At 57.1% G+C, this 13,814-nt stretch overlaps 1 protein-coding gene and 1 pseudogene across 2 annotated transcripts in view; both read left to right on the top strand.

Moving 5' to 3' along the window:
• Positions 1 to 2,697: 2,697 nt before the first annotated feature.
• On the top strand, positions 2,698 to 3,565 carry LOC142458570 (galactokinase pseudogene; annotated as a pseudogene).
• Positions 3,566 to 5,213: 1,648 nt separating this feature from the next.
• The window catches only part of MIGA2 (mitoguardin 2), a 32,449-nt gene continuing 23,848 nt past the window's right edge, over positions 5,214 to 13,814 (top strand). For both annotated transcript variants that reach the window (XM_075560665.1, XM_075560664.1), the window contains exons 1-6: positions 5,214 to 5,311; positions 7,622 to 7,858; positions 8,555 to 8,762; positions 10,353 to 10,465; positions 11,330 to 11,447; positions 11,684 to 11,820. In XM_075560665.1, the coding sequence (XP_075416780.1) occupies positions 7,763 to 7,858; positions 8,555 to 8,762; positions 10,353 to 10,465; positions 11,330 to 11,447; positions 11,684 to 11,820 (672 nt within the window). In that variant the 5' untranslated portion in view covers positions 5,214 to 5,311; positions 7,622 to 7,762. The remainder of the gene's footprint in view (positions 5,312 to 7,621; positions 7,859 to 8,554; positions 8,763 to 10,352; positions 10,466 to 11,329; positions 11,448 to 11,683; positions 11,821 to 13,814) is intronic.

Here is a 13,814-nt window from a genome sequence, read left to right as displayed (position 1 = left end):
CGCGTGGCAGAAGCAGCTTGCAGTCTCGCTGTCCTCGCTGGACCCCAGGGCCTGCCATGCCCGGCGCCCCCTGGGCCAGGCAGGCGGCCCAGGGTCCAGCGACAGAGGTTGGCAAAGGGGCACTTGTCACTGCACACTGAGACACCTGTCCCAACACATTGCACATCGAGACTCTTGTCACTCCAGGCCACGGAGGCAGGCCCCTGGCCTAGCGCTGGTCTTGCAGCCACCTCCACCTCCAGCGACCCCAACGTCCTCGGTGTCCTAGGTGGACACGCTGGACCCGGGCCATCAGATGGTCCAGCAGCGGCAGCACCTCACCTGTGAGGGCAGCGCCACCTTCAAATCCAGGGCCGGGGAGACCCAGGAAGTTGCCGCCTGGAGCAGGGCCCACATGCACCTCTCTGCCCACCCTGGGCAGGTTTGAAAGCAGCGGCAGAATAGACAGCTCATCTTTCTGCTTCTCCTTCAGGGTCCTGCAGGGAGCCAAGCACCTGACCACGCATACGTGCAACAAGGCACACAGCCCGGCTCGCTCCCTGCTCAAGCCCTGGGTGCCATGGAAGGCCCCGCCTGCCGGGATGGGGGCTCAATGCGCAAGGGAGTGTGGTCATCAGGGGTGGAGCACAAAACCACGGAGAGCACGTCTTAAGCGTGACCCTCGGCTTCTTGCTTCCTGGCCAGGGCCCGATGACAAGGCTGGGTGGGTGGGCGTTGTCCTGACTACACAGCAGAGGTGCTCCTGAATGTGGCTCACCAGACCATGACTCTGTGGCCAGCAGCCATGGCCATCTCTGCCGTTTGCCAGGATTTCTTCAGGCAGCTCCTTGCCCTTCCTCAGCCCAGAGGGTGATGTCGGCTCTAGTTCGCATCCTTCCGTCTCTTCTCAACATGTGTGTGATCTTTTAGAAATAAGTAAATAGATATTTTTAACATTTCTTTAAAAAGGGCATGGAAACATGGAATTGAAAGATAAAGGAGTTTTTCCGTGAACGTTTTGCAGCCCCTTGTCTGTGCTAAGGAGCCCTGGATGCACCGTCAGGTAAGTGTCGCACTGTTAACGTCAAGGCCTGTGGCTCAGACCTGCCAGCTGGGCCTCTGGAGAAAGACAAAGCAGTGCTCTTCCGTGAAGAGACCGACACGTTCTCCTCTGTCTTCTCAGGTTGCTCTGAGTTGGAATTGAGTTGGTGGCAGTAAGTATGGTTTGGTTTGGTATGGGGTGCTAAGACTCAGAATCAACTCCGCGGTGGTGGTGGGCTTACAGCATGTCTATAGCCCTCGCTCCCTTTCAGCTGCCCATCCAGCTCGTGAGCATGTTCTGACAGTAACCTATTCCAAGCTAACACTGAGCACTTTGAAGTGGATAATCACCTGAAACCCTCAAAGAAACCAGGGAAGGAATTGGTGGGTGTAGCCTGGGACGCTTGCAGCCCTGTTGTGGAGACCACCCGTCTGTCTCCACAGCAGGCTCCTCACTTTCCCGCTCACTTTGCCACCCGGAGTCAGTGACCAGATGGTCTCTTGCCTCTGGGGCATAGCCTGTGACCTTCCTGGAACACCCCCCCCCACACACACAGCCCACTCCTCTCCTCTCTGCCCAGATAATTCTGCGCATCCTTCAGGTCTCCGTGAGCGTGTGGGACCAGCCCCCACACCAATGGGACCCCAAGGAGTGGTCGTTTAATTAAAAAGAAAGAAATAAAGGACAGCAGGCTAGGTATGCAAGGGCTCACCTCTTCCATGGAGTCTGGAACCAGAGAGAGAGAGTGACTAGTCTCTAACAGGCTTATAGAATCATTGGACATGCAAGCCATGCCATGCACCTACGTCATACATGCGACAGGAGGCATACATGTGACAGGAAGGCATATCTGTTGTAACTAGACAGGCAGGTCCTCCTACAGTTAACCTTGTCATCCTTGAGCTGGCTTGACCTTAAGTGGCCTGAGCTTTTCTCCAGGGAACAATATCCCCTGTGATCAGTATCAGATGGCAGTGGGCTGCACTTTGGGGGGGTGCAGACAATAGGCCCTGACTGCTTTCCACAGCAGACTACCTTCAGGCAGATAATCCTCACGCTTACAGTAAAGGCAGCTATGAGCTTGTAAGAAGTATTTTAAAATTAGCATGATTAAGTTGGGGGTGGGATAGGACAGCATTGTGGTGAATAAACTTTTAGGAGAATGTGACTGGGATTCATGTCCAAGTCTTGAGTGTGAAGGCCTGCCTTCCCAGACTCTTAATTACGAGTGTAGAGAATTTGTCCGCATACACTTACTCCCCGTTCTCAGTTTCCCACACATGTGGACTTCCTTCCTTTCCGGAGCCTTCTTTGATTCCTCACTTCCCCAAGAGGTCTGGCATGCATGTCTCCTCACTCCCACGACATTCCTGGGGTTCCCTAGGAGAAGGCCCAGCACCAGATTACACCACGAGTCTCCTCTCCAACAGACTGTGAGCTTCCTGAAGCCACCACTCCTCTTGTCCACCGGTGTCCCCCGTCTAGTCCAGCGGATACCACATCGAACATAGTAGTCTGGCAGCCCAACTGACTCTCGAAGCTAGAAAAACTAATTGGTTATAAGTTTTTGCTTCAAATGGAGGTGGGTGGGTATACACCCCAAGCTATTTCTTTAACTGTAGCTAGAAAACCCCCCCCGCCCCCCTTAGAAATGCAGTTAGGGCATTGCCCGCAGCGGGAGAACAACATGGCTGCTGAGGCAACCCCAGGGTGCAGAGCCCAGCAGGCCGTCCAGGAGGAGTGTGGTTCAGAGTCCAAGCTGGCCGGGGCAGTGGTGGGCCGAGTCAAGCTCATCGGGGAGCGCAGGGACTACAACCAGGCCTTGGAGCTGATGACTGTGGAGGTTGGCAGCCTGCGGTTGGACAAGCTCTTCTCATCACCACTGCTGAGCTGGCCAATGAGCCCTGGCAGCTGCGGTTCCCCCTGCCCACGGCCTGCCCACTGGTCGCTGCAGCCTGGGGCACCCCAATGGGCCAACTGCATCAAGGGGGTGATCAGGGACCCAGCTGGCCCCTACCTGGCTTCAACGCAGTTGTGGTCAGCTCAGGCCCCTACCTTCCTCCACCAGCTCTGCACAGGCTCAGGAGAATTAGCTGCCCGGGCCCAGGTGTGCCAGCAGGTGGAGCACAGCTTCGCAGGGGGTGCCCTGTGGCATCATGGACCAGCCCATTGCTCTACTGGGGCAGAAGGGTCACACGTTGCTCATCGACTGCAGGTCCCTGGAGACAAGCCTGGTACCTCTCGTGGATCCTCGTCAGTGGTGCCAGTGCAAGAGGTGGCCCGGGCCCTGGGCAAGGCGAGCCTCCCAGAGGTGCAGCTGGCGGAGCTTGAAGCTGGCAAAGAGCTGGTCAGCAAGGAGGGCTTCGGCAGGCATGGTAGAGAGTCACTCCTCACTCAGAGATGACTGCGAGGTGAGCTGCCCCGAGCTGGACCAGCTAGCTGGTGGAGGCCGCGCTGTCTGTGCCCGGGGTTTATGGCAGCTGCGTGGTGACAGGCTTTGGCAGGTGCACGGTGACTCTGCTGGAGGCCGCCGCTGCAGTTTGAGCTATGAAACAGAACCAGGCGGGACGGCCACCTTCTCCCTCTCCCAGGCCGCTGCCACTGTGAGGGGCTGCCGGTCAGCTCGGGGCCTTGGTGCCTGCCTGCCACCTCTGGATGCTCAATAAACTGGTGCCTCTAACCCTAAAAAGAAAGAAAGAAGATACAGTTAGCCTAAGGTACTTTATTTAGTGCTGTTTTATTTTTATTTTATTGGGGGCTCATACAGCTCTTATCACAATCCATCTATCCATCCATTGTGTCAATATTTAGTGCCTTTTTAATGACATTTTTATAACTTGCTACATGGCTAGAAAGCACGCGTTGGCTGCGGCGGAAGTCATCTTAGGGCCGAGCAGAGTCTCTTATTTACCTGATTAGTCAGGAGCCCTTGTTTGAGGTCTGGAGACATAGGACATATACCTTTGGCTTTGGAGTTTACACCTGAGAGAGTCACGTATAGATGTGGCTTAGTGGTTCTGACTTGGGCTGCTGACTACAAAGTTAGCTGTTTGAATCCACCAGCTTGCTCCTTAGAAAGATGAGGCTTTCTGCTCGCATAAGGGATTTCAGCTTCTGAAATTCAGGGAGGCAGTTTTACCTTGTTTTAAATGGTCTCTCTGAGTCAGCATCAACTTGATGGCAGTGAGTTTGCTTTTGGTTTCGATTAAAAGCTCGGCCCTGCGATGTGGTTGGTCAACAGAGACATCCTGAGACTGGCCTAAGACTTAGCCTTATTGTCCCATGTGCTTGTTCATGGTCAACAGGTGTTTCCCGTGGTTATCCTGAAACCGCGTTAATGGAAAGCATCTATTGATGACTCCCCAAGTGTCCACTCCACCGCCAAAGGTGTGTATTCTTTGTGCATTCGGACCTCAAACGGGACACCACAAAGTCTGTCTGTCTGCACCGCTGTGGTGCCCCCGCTGGAATACCTGCTCAATAAAAACTTGCACCTCTGCCCTGGAGTGGGTAATTGATTGGCTGCATGTTTTCGGGGTGAAATACCTGCATTTTAGAGGACAGTGGGTGTGGCGCGAATGCAGGTGTGCATGGCTTGCTGATAATCATAACTGAAAAATGGAGCTGTGGCCAGCTCTTCAGTTCCCACAGGACTGCCACCCGGCTCTCTTAGGTCCCCAGCGCAGCTGTTACGCCCCAGCTGTCACAAGGCAGGGCAGCGATTCCATCCTGTTTGACATCAAGGGAAACTGGAAAACCAGGGCTGAGGTGCCACGAGACTACCCGATTCCTGCACGCCAGCTCTCAGAGACAGTGTTGTCGTGGAGATGGGCGCTCTTGTAAACAACGGCAGGGCAGCGTGGAGGATGGCACGTGTGTGAGAGGATGGCGTCTGAAGTGCGGGCAGACGGGTGGAGGAGTCTCAGAGAACCTTTCACGCGCCCGCCTGCTGGACTTGGCTTTCTTACCTCTGCCCCTTTAAGAGTGGCTCCGCCTCCTCAGCCACACCTGTCAATCTAATCTTAGCGGCCAATCGTCGGAAAGAAGAGAGCACTTCCGCGCCTCAACCGCACTTAGGAGGCGGGGCAGAGGGTGAGGAAAGGCGGGACCAGATGTGCCACGTGACCCGTCCCATTGGCCCGGAGCCCGGGCGGCGCGGGGAGGCCCTGCGGCGCTCATTGGCCGGAGAAGGGCCCGCCCGGCGCGAGGCCGCGCCCCCAGCGGCCGCGCGTTTGGTTGCGCTGCCGCCGGGAAAGGAGACGCTGCCCTTCCGCAGCGATGGGAGCCAGGGTGAGTGACGGCCCGGGGATGGGGCCGCGGGCGAAAGGGCGGCGCGGCCCGGCGGGAAACTGCGCGGCGGGAGCCGGGCCTGGGTGGGTGACAGGTGTCCGGGCCCTTTGGGACTGAGAAGGTGTCCGGCTTGGCATGAGCAGGGCCGAGCGCGGCGCGAGAGGGTGTCCTGGCCGGGGGTGGAACGAGAAGGCACCTACCTGGAGGGGATGCTCGGCCTGGAACGTCGCGCGGGGCGCCGCGGGGGCGGAGGTACCTGCGCCGGCACTGAGAAAGTACCCAGGCTGGACGAAGTAGGGGTGTGGGCAGTGGGCGGCGCCATAGGGTGCCTGGCCGATCTCCAGGGATATTCCAGAAATGGGGCAAAGAGGAGTTGGCCAGCTCGGGGCCGCGCAAGGAGATGTCCGCGCTGGAACAAGCACGTTCCGTGAGATTTATTTATTGCTGTGGTGCGGGGTGGCGTCCAGGAGAGGTGCCCAGTACCCATTTCGGGCAGGCGCTGAGGGTGCACTGGCAGAGACACGGCCGTGGCCAAGGCAGATGAGGAGGTGCTCAGGCCACACACTGGAAGCCCAGGGCTGGGAGGTGACACCTGAGACGGGAAGCTTTGGTGTCCGGGTGGAGGGAGCACGTTACTGCCTCAGGTTCTAGGGCAGGAGAGGTGACCAGACTCTACACAGCGTTCGCATTAGCACCCGCCACCCACGTGGAGGGGCTCTTTGCCTTCGGTTTGCCATCCTGGAGACCAGAAAGCCTGAATCCGGGGTTATCCCGAGACTGAAACACTGAAACAGGCAGTGTTGAGACCTTGCACCTGCCTCTCTACTATTCATTCATACTAAGGGGTCCTTAGTGCCCTGTGGTCTCAAGTTCATCTGTGGGCTCCTCACCTGGGAGCATGGGACATGGTAGAAGGAAGGGTGAGGGGAGGGCAGCAAGCTAGCAGGCAGGACAGGGCAAATTCCGCTACAGCTTTTCCATGCTCCCGAGCTGGAGTCCGGCCCCAGCTTGACCATTTACCCAGTGACCTTGGTCAGGTTGCTCACCTCTCATCCTTAATGTCCCCATTGTTGAGAGAAACAGTAAATATCGGCAGGGTTCTGCGCACAAGCAAGCCCTTGTAGAGAGAGAGCCTGCTCCAAGCCTGGCCTGTAGTAAGTAGCTGCTGATTCTCCAGCTCCAGAGTTCTTGCCTGCCTTCTGCTCTAAGGCCTGGGCCAGGCCAGGGGTACAGGGGGGATGTTCCTGACCACCTCGGTCACGTGGCTCAATCTGCGGTCTCCTGGCAGCATGCCTCCTACCCTGGACAGCATGCGGATTCCTTGGTCCTAGGTCATTCTCCCACCCCAGTCCCAGAGTCAGGCAGATAGGATTGGCTGTCCTTCCCACTCACTGGGGAGAAGACATATCTTGGGCTGGCCCAGTGACTTTGGCTGCCAGCCCAGGTAGACAGACAGGGTCTGTCCTGGCCTGTGTGTTTCTTCTGCTGGAGGTCCCAGGAGGCCCTGAAAGCACCCTAGGGCTCGTGGTAGTCATTGAGGGGTGCCCTAGAGGGATCAAGTCGTCACTTATTCCCTGTCCTTGAGGTGGCACCTTGGAGGAGCTGGGGGTGGGGGGGTGGTCTCTGAAGGCCCCAGGGGAAAGCTGCCCCTATTGGTTGGGGTTCTGCTGCCCCTTCTTACTCTTTCTCACATTTAACAAAAGGCTTGGGTCAACCACCCTGGAGCCTGGAGTCTCGTAGATCTCAGTTCAGATCCTGACCAGCTTTGTGACCTTGGGTTCCCGACTCTGCGCCTCAGAGCCTCAGTTTCCTTGTTGACACGGGAGGAGGAGAGGCTGGCATGTGCTCCGCTGAGTTGTAATGGCTCAGTGAAATAGCAGACCTATTGCAGGCACTAGGGGTAAAACCCTCCTGGCTCTGTGGGATGGTCAGTGGATCTGGTAGGGAGACCCCCGTCAGTCGCCTCGCCCTTTGGGGGCATGAGATTTTTGTTCACTTAAAGGACCATGGGTTTAAAAGACTGCGAAAGTGTGGTCAAGAGTCCCAAGTTTGCAAGTGGCCCATCCACCCAGGCCCTGACTCCTCTCTTGGGCCAGTACCCCAGAACACTGTCTTTCCCGCCCAGGGCTCATGGTGAGCAGATGGCCCTGGGGCATTTGGCTGCCTCCCTGCTGGTGGTTGCAGAAGGGCTGGGGCCTGATTCCAGGGGAGGGCTCTGCTCACACCTCCTCTCCCTGGCACGCTGTGTAGGTATTTGGTGGGTACACGCCTCCTTGGGTCTGACGTGACCTCATGCCCCCCTCCCTCCAGCTCTGTGGCAGGACCCTGTGGGCTGTGCGTTGCTGTCCTTTTGGGTTGTGGACAGTGCTCGGCACTCAACCAGTAGCCAGCTGAAGACTCCTCCGAGGAAGCCCTTGATCCTGTGGGCTTCTGCCTGGGCACGGTCCTGCCATGGCGTTCCGGAGGACCGAGGGTATGTCCATGATCCAGGCCCTGGCCATGACCGTGGCTGAGATCCCTGTGTTCCTGTACACGACGTTTGGGCAGGTAAGGCTCCGTTGGGAAGCCCTGCACCACCTGTGGGGGCCGCGGTGTCTGGGAAAGCTTGTCCCTGTTATTGGCCTCTTTGAGTGGACAGGGGACGAGACCGGGCCAGTAGTCAGGGGCTCCTTGCCCACTCTTCACCCTGAGACTATGTAATGTCTCTACTTCGGTCTCTTAATCTGTAAAACTGCCTCAATTGCAAACGTGTGTAACGGGCCTGGCCTCTGGATGCTTCCTTGAGTAGCCACTGGGGCAATGAGTGGTCCCAGCCTATTGGGCAGAGGATGAGGTGGAGCCGCCAGGCTGTGGCTGAGGGAGTAAGTAGCGTCAACTTGGTGAGGTCATTGAGACTCTGGGCTCTGGCTGACTTGCATTGGGTGTCACTGTCACCCCTGTGAGCCTCAGTTTCAGGTCCAACAGGTCAGGCATGTAAAGTCTGGAGCAGCAAGGGGCAGCCGGCACGCAGTCAATTCTGCTGGCTCGGGGGGGTTGGGGCGGGGTGCTGGACCCCAGCTATGGTCTCCGTGCCCTTGTCATTTTGCTGTCCCGAAGGTCCCTCTTTAGACCTCTGTGGTCTACAATTCCAAGGAGTTGGCACAAAGTGCACAGGCCTGGGGTGCCTGCTCGCTGTCCCATTGCAGCTCTCCAGCAGCTCCCCTGCCTCCGGCCTAACCCGGCCCTTCCCTTCTCTCCCCACAGTCCGCATTCTCACAGCTGCGGCTGACTCCCGGCCTGCGGAAGGTCCTCTTTGCCACCGCCCTGGGGACCGTGGCCTTGGCCCTGGCTGCCCATCAGCTGAAGAGGCGCCGGCGGAGGAAGAAGCAGGGCAGCCCCGGGCTGGGAGGCGAGCAGCTGGGCACAGTGCCCCTTCCCATCCTGATGGCCAGGAAGGCGTCATTGAAGAAAGGTGGGTGTGCGGTGGTGGGGAAGGGCCAGGCTGGGTTCTAGTCCCAGGTCAGTTCTTGGAGGTCCGTTTTCGGTGTCTGTGATGTGGGCATCTCCTTCCTGGAGTCAACGTGAGGATTTGGTGGGCCCAGTCAGTGGACATTATTCTGGTTAATCTCCTCTGAGTCCTCCTTGAGGACACCTGGGCCTAGAGGAGACTGGAGGATCTTGGGGGCAGGGAGGCAAACCTGAGGGAGGTCTCCCCAGGTCAGGAGCCAAAAGGACTGTGTGTTACCTGAGCCATCCCATGCATTCCCTGAACCATACCCTATATATTTGAAAATCCGGTTTAAAAAAGAAAAAAGTTAATTAAAAATAAGTAAAATAAGAATCATGAGTTTAATCTATGCACAGTATGGAGTTGTATGAGTTTTGACAAACACCTACCATCAACTGAGAACCCTACAGCTCCCTCCTGTTCCTTTGTGGTCAGCCCCTGCCCCGCTCCCAGCCTCTGCTCTGTGTTATCACTGGCGGTGTGGTTTATTTGTTCCCTCTTTTTTTTTAAAGGGATTAATTTTAGAATTGGAACTCAAGATACCCAGATACAGATAGACTGATTTCGATCCCCCCCCCCCCCCCAGCGACCTGAGGATTTAGTCCTAAATAGTGAAGAGCTCAGGACAGAGCAGCATGTGGTGTGGGCAACTTTGTCTTCGCTCTTCTTAAACTGTTGGGGTTTTTTTCTCAATAATATAGAGAGATCTCTAGCGATGGGTTGATTTACATTTTTCTCATTTTGTTATGTTTTTGAAGTGAGAACCCCTTGTAGCCTGTGGTTATTTGTAACCCAGAGCCCATCATTGGCTGTGTCGTGCAAGTCACCTGCGTCTCCCCAAGGCAAGGAGTCTCCTGTGAGAGCAAAGGTCTCCCCAGAAGTGAATTTTAATTGTGAATGATCACCGACAAAGGGGCATTACATCTTTACCAAGGAAACAACCAGGGTCTGGCCTAGCACAGAAGGCCAGGAAGCATTGAGTTGTTCCACACAGGGTCAGCAGTTCAAATCCACAAGGCGCTCCTTGGCACAAAGACGAGGCTTTCTGCTCCCGGAACGACTGTCAGCCTCAGAATGAATTCAGTGACTGGGTAGCTAGGCGAGAACATGTCTGAGGCAAAAGCAGACCCCAGGCTCAGAGTTTGTGTACACTGAGTCACTGCCGCTGCCTGGTGCCTCTCTCCTTCTCGTTCATCCCTCCCTGCTAATGCTTTGACAAGGGTTGCCGGTGTCCTTAAGAGAAGTGGCTTCAGCTCCCTTTGGGAACAAGAGAGAGTCTAACCCAGCCATGCGAGCTACAGCATGAGGGAAAGCAGCCAGACCACCTTTTCAGCCGGCCCTCTGTGCTGGGTGGGGTGGTCGGGGTGGGGGTGTTGGTGAGTAGGAACCCCAGCAGGGACCCAGCGCTCAGACCCACGACACTGAGGAGTTCTGACCGCACCCTGACTTGTGGGTCAGGATTGGGCACGGCAGGGAGTCCAAAAAGGGGGGATTGGTGTGTGCACAGGCCAGGTGGGCAACCTGCCCTGACCCCTGCTTTCCTGCTCCTCACAGGCTACTCCAACCGGAGGGTCCAGAGCCCCAGTAGCAAGAGCAATGACACGCTCAGCGGCATCTCCTCCATCGAGCCCAGCAAGCACTCAGGCTCCTCCCACAGCCTGGCCTCGGTAAGGCCCTGGGCTTAGGGTGCCTGCCGTGCCCCTCAGGAAGCTGTGGAGAGGTTTCATCGGTTGGTTCGCCTTCCATCCATGCCCCTGCCTGCTCCTCCCCTGTGGAGGCTTCCCCGGTCTGGATTGCTCACCTGCACATACCCACCACAGGGGAGGAGAGAAGGCGGCAAGGATGCAGAAGAGAAGTGTGTGGTCTCCCCGGGAAGGAACACAGCTCCCAGAGTTCATTCGCTCGCTCACTCCCTCACTCATCGATCAGTCACACCTTCACCAGACCCCAGCAAGCCTCTTGCTTTGTGCGAGCCCCTCGCCCAGGGACCAGGCCTCTGGAGGCAGATAAGACCAAGAGGCGTGTATTTTCTCCTAGGGTTGCCTTTTGGCCTGTCCGTTCATTCCCTTAGGCATTCACTCGGCAAGTCCTGAGCCCCAGCCGGAACCAAGGCACTGCCCTGGGGACGGGGTGGGTGAGGACTGGTTCTCCTGGAGGAGACTTAGCATGGGGGCGGGGGCTGGGCGGTGTGCCTGGTGATGATGGCAGCCCTCATGCCCAGCCCAGCCCCTCAGTGCTGCCTGTCAGACCGGTACGGTAGAGAAACTCTGGAACAGCAGGAGGCTAGTGCCAGGCGGGTGGGTCCTGGGCTCAGGACAGGACTTACCAGAGGTGGTGGTTCCTGCTTGGCACCTCTTCCCACTTAGACAGCTTCTGGGAGGCATCCTGGGATGTTGTGAGTTGGGAACTTGCCAGGCCTGGGGCCCAGGCGGTTGAGGGGTGGTGTTTGGAGAGAGGACATGGGGAATGCTCAGAGGACCCCAAGAGGCCTCACTCCCTGCCCTTGGGTCCCTGTGCTGCTTGGCACCCAGATGGTGGCGGTGAACTCATCCAGCCCCACGGCCGCCTGCTCGGGACCTTGGGACACCCGAGGGATAGAGGAGTCTGTGGCGGCCAGCGACGGCAGCGCCGAGACCCTCTACATGCAAGGTAAGGCCTCGGGCTTCCCTGCGGATGGGCGTAGCATGGTGCCCGGGCCAGGCTCAGGACCCCACTTCTGGGCAGGGGACAGTCTCCAGGAACCTATGGGATCTGAGGGAATGAAGGCCTATAGACAGTAAACCGTGGGATGGGGGTCCTGCCAGGCGGTTGTCCTTCTGGGCCCTCCTCCCTCCTCTCCGGCCGCCACTCCGCGGCCTGACCCTTGCTCCCCTGCCTGCGCTCAGGCATGGAGCTCTTCGAAGAGGCGCTGCAGAAGTGGGAGCAGGCGCTGAGCGTGGGACAGAGAGGGGAGAGCACCAGCACCCCCATGCCGGGGGACAGCCTCCAGAACCCGGAGACGACGTCAGAGGCGCCGTCTGAGGTAGGCAGTGGTCCCTGCTTCCCCACCCCACGCGACATGGGAGAAGGGCCACAGCGTGGACGGGGCAGCTTCCCCAGGGGCAAGCCGCTCACTCATCGCCTTTGCAAGGGCATCGCCCCGGTGAAGTGGATGAAGGGATTTATGGGACTCGCCGCTGGTAATTACTCACCGAACACAGGCTATCACTATTAATGGTTACTCTATTCTTTATCTACGAGAAATCATTCAGTCCCAATTAATTAGCTGAAGCCCCTGGCAAGGCAAAACGGGACCAAGTAGCAAGCTGTTATCATGCTCCCACTGGATCGCGACTATGTTCCTGGGAGGTTGGGAGGAAATAGACTTCTGTCTGTCGTTGATAGGACTGTCGGGCCTTCCCGTGTTTCCCTTTCTACTTCCTGTGTTTCCCTTTCTACTTTTCCCTCCCGCTTTGTAACATCAGCTTATTTATCATTTAAGAGGAAAAGGTCAAATAACCTATTTTCATAAAAGTAGACCAAAATGCATGCTCTGGGATGTTGATGGAAGCATGGCTTTATAATATTTTTTAAAAACCCACACATTGAAAACACCCTGCAGAGAAATGTCTGTCAGCAAGGGTAGAGGGACGGAGTCCAGTGGAGAGACAGAGAGAGGTGGGACCGAGTGCATGATCAAAACCACTCCCACCCAACAGGACCAGGCTGAGTCGTGGGACAAAGACGGCTGGGAACCCCACTCCTGAGAGAGAAAGACACACACACACACACACACACACACACACACACACGATGGCCCCCAGTCGTCCATCAGATCAGGGACAGAGCTCACCCCCATGGCTCCTGGCTCAGTGTTCCTCCAACCAGTACACCCGTCTAGAATAATTCCGCCAGAGAGGAATGCATACCTACGTGTTCTCAACCCCTGGAGACACAAGGACAGGACTTCCCCATGGAAAAAAGAGGGGGAAAGGCAACCAGAAGTGTTCAGCAGAGTGTTCAGGGGTGGTGATGGTGGCCTGACGGAGGTGAAACGGGATACGTCATAGCGGCTGACTGGACAGCTGGCCCTCCGTAAGCCAGTTCGCAGTAAAATGTGGGCCTCGAGCTGTGCGAGCCGGTGGGTGACTGTGTCGAGACCCGTCCGGGAGGGAAAGGCAGGCTGGAGACCGTGCGCACAGTCACCTCGGTGTAGGCTTTGACCGGGCTGTGCACCACGCGCCGCACCGTGCCCTCAGGTTCGCGCTGGTTTGTGTGTGTGCATTTCAGTTTCCTCTGGTGGGATCGCAGGAAGTTGCCACCAGCAACGACGTGTGCTGAGCGCATCTAGAGCAGAGTTCCTCCCAGTGGGTGTTCTGGGCCGGGAGTGGGGCTGGGGTGATCCAGGGGGCCACCCAAACAGACCCCTCCACTCTGTCCTGGATTTGGGGCCAGCCTACCAAAGGTTTTCATGGCCGGCGGGAGTGGAAGACATTTTTCCCTGAAAAGCTGTTACGTTTTGGAGCCTGTGGTCTGGAGAGGATGGTGGGAAAAGACTCTTATTTTACTCTTTAAGACTCTTCACGATCTTTCTTTTTTAAAATATTGAGCAGATGTTTGTGGGCCGGGCTGACCTGGGTGGTGATGTGATGAGCTGGTTTGCAGAATTCTTCATGCCTATCTGTATTTAGAAACCCCTCTTGGAGGCCACCTCCCAGGTGAGCAGGCTGCCAGTGTGGGGGGCAGCTGTCAGCACCTGGCCAGGAAGAGGGGGACACGTTGGTGTTAGAAATGGGGAGTGCACTCTGAGAATGAGTTATATGCTCGAGGGAGAAGCCGAGGGGCTGAGTGGGTTGGGGAGCCCTCTGGGGCAGCAACAATAGGCAGCCAGGCCAGGTGGGGAGAACTTCTCCCCCACCCTTAGCCACCACCTCTTCGGTCTCCCACCTGTGCCTCAGCTAGCTGGGGTACAGGCTGAATGTACCCAGTGCAGCTCAGGAGCAGGCATCGGCTCAGAGGCCTGGCCCGAAGGAAGAT

Source organism: Tenrec ecaudatus, chromosome 10, assembly GCF_050624435.1.
Source record: "Tenrec ecaudatus isolate mTenEca1 chromosome 10, mTenEca1.hap1, whole genome shotgun sequence".
In the NCBI taxonomy this organism is placed as follows: Eukaryota; Metazoa; Chordata; class Mammalia; order Afrosoricida; family Tenrecidae; genus Tenrec; species Tenrec ecaudatus.
Note: the sequence above shows the minus strand (reverse complement) of the source record. Positions and strands in the feature narration are given on the sequence as shown.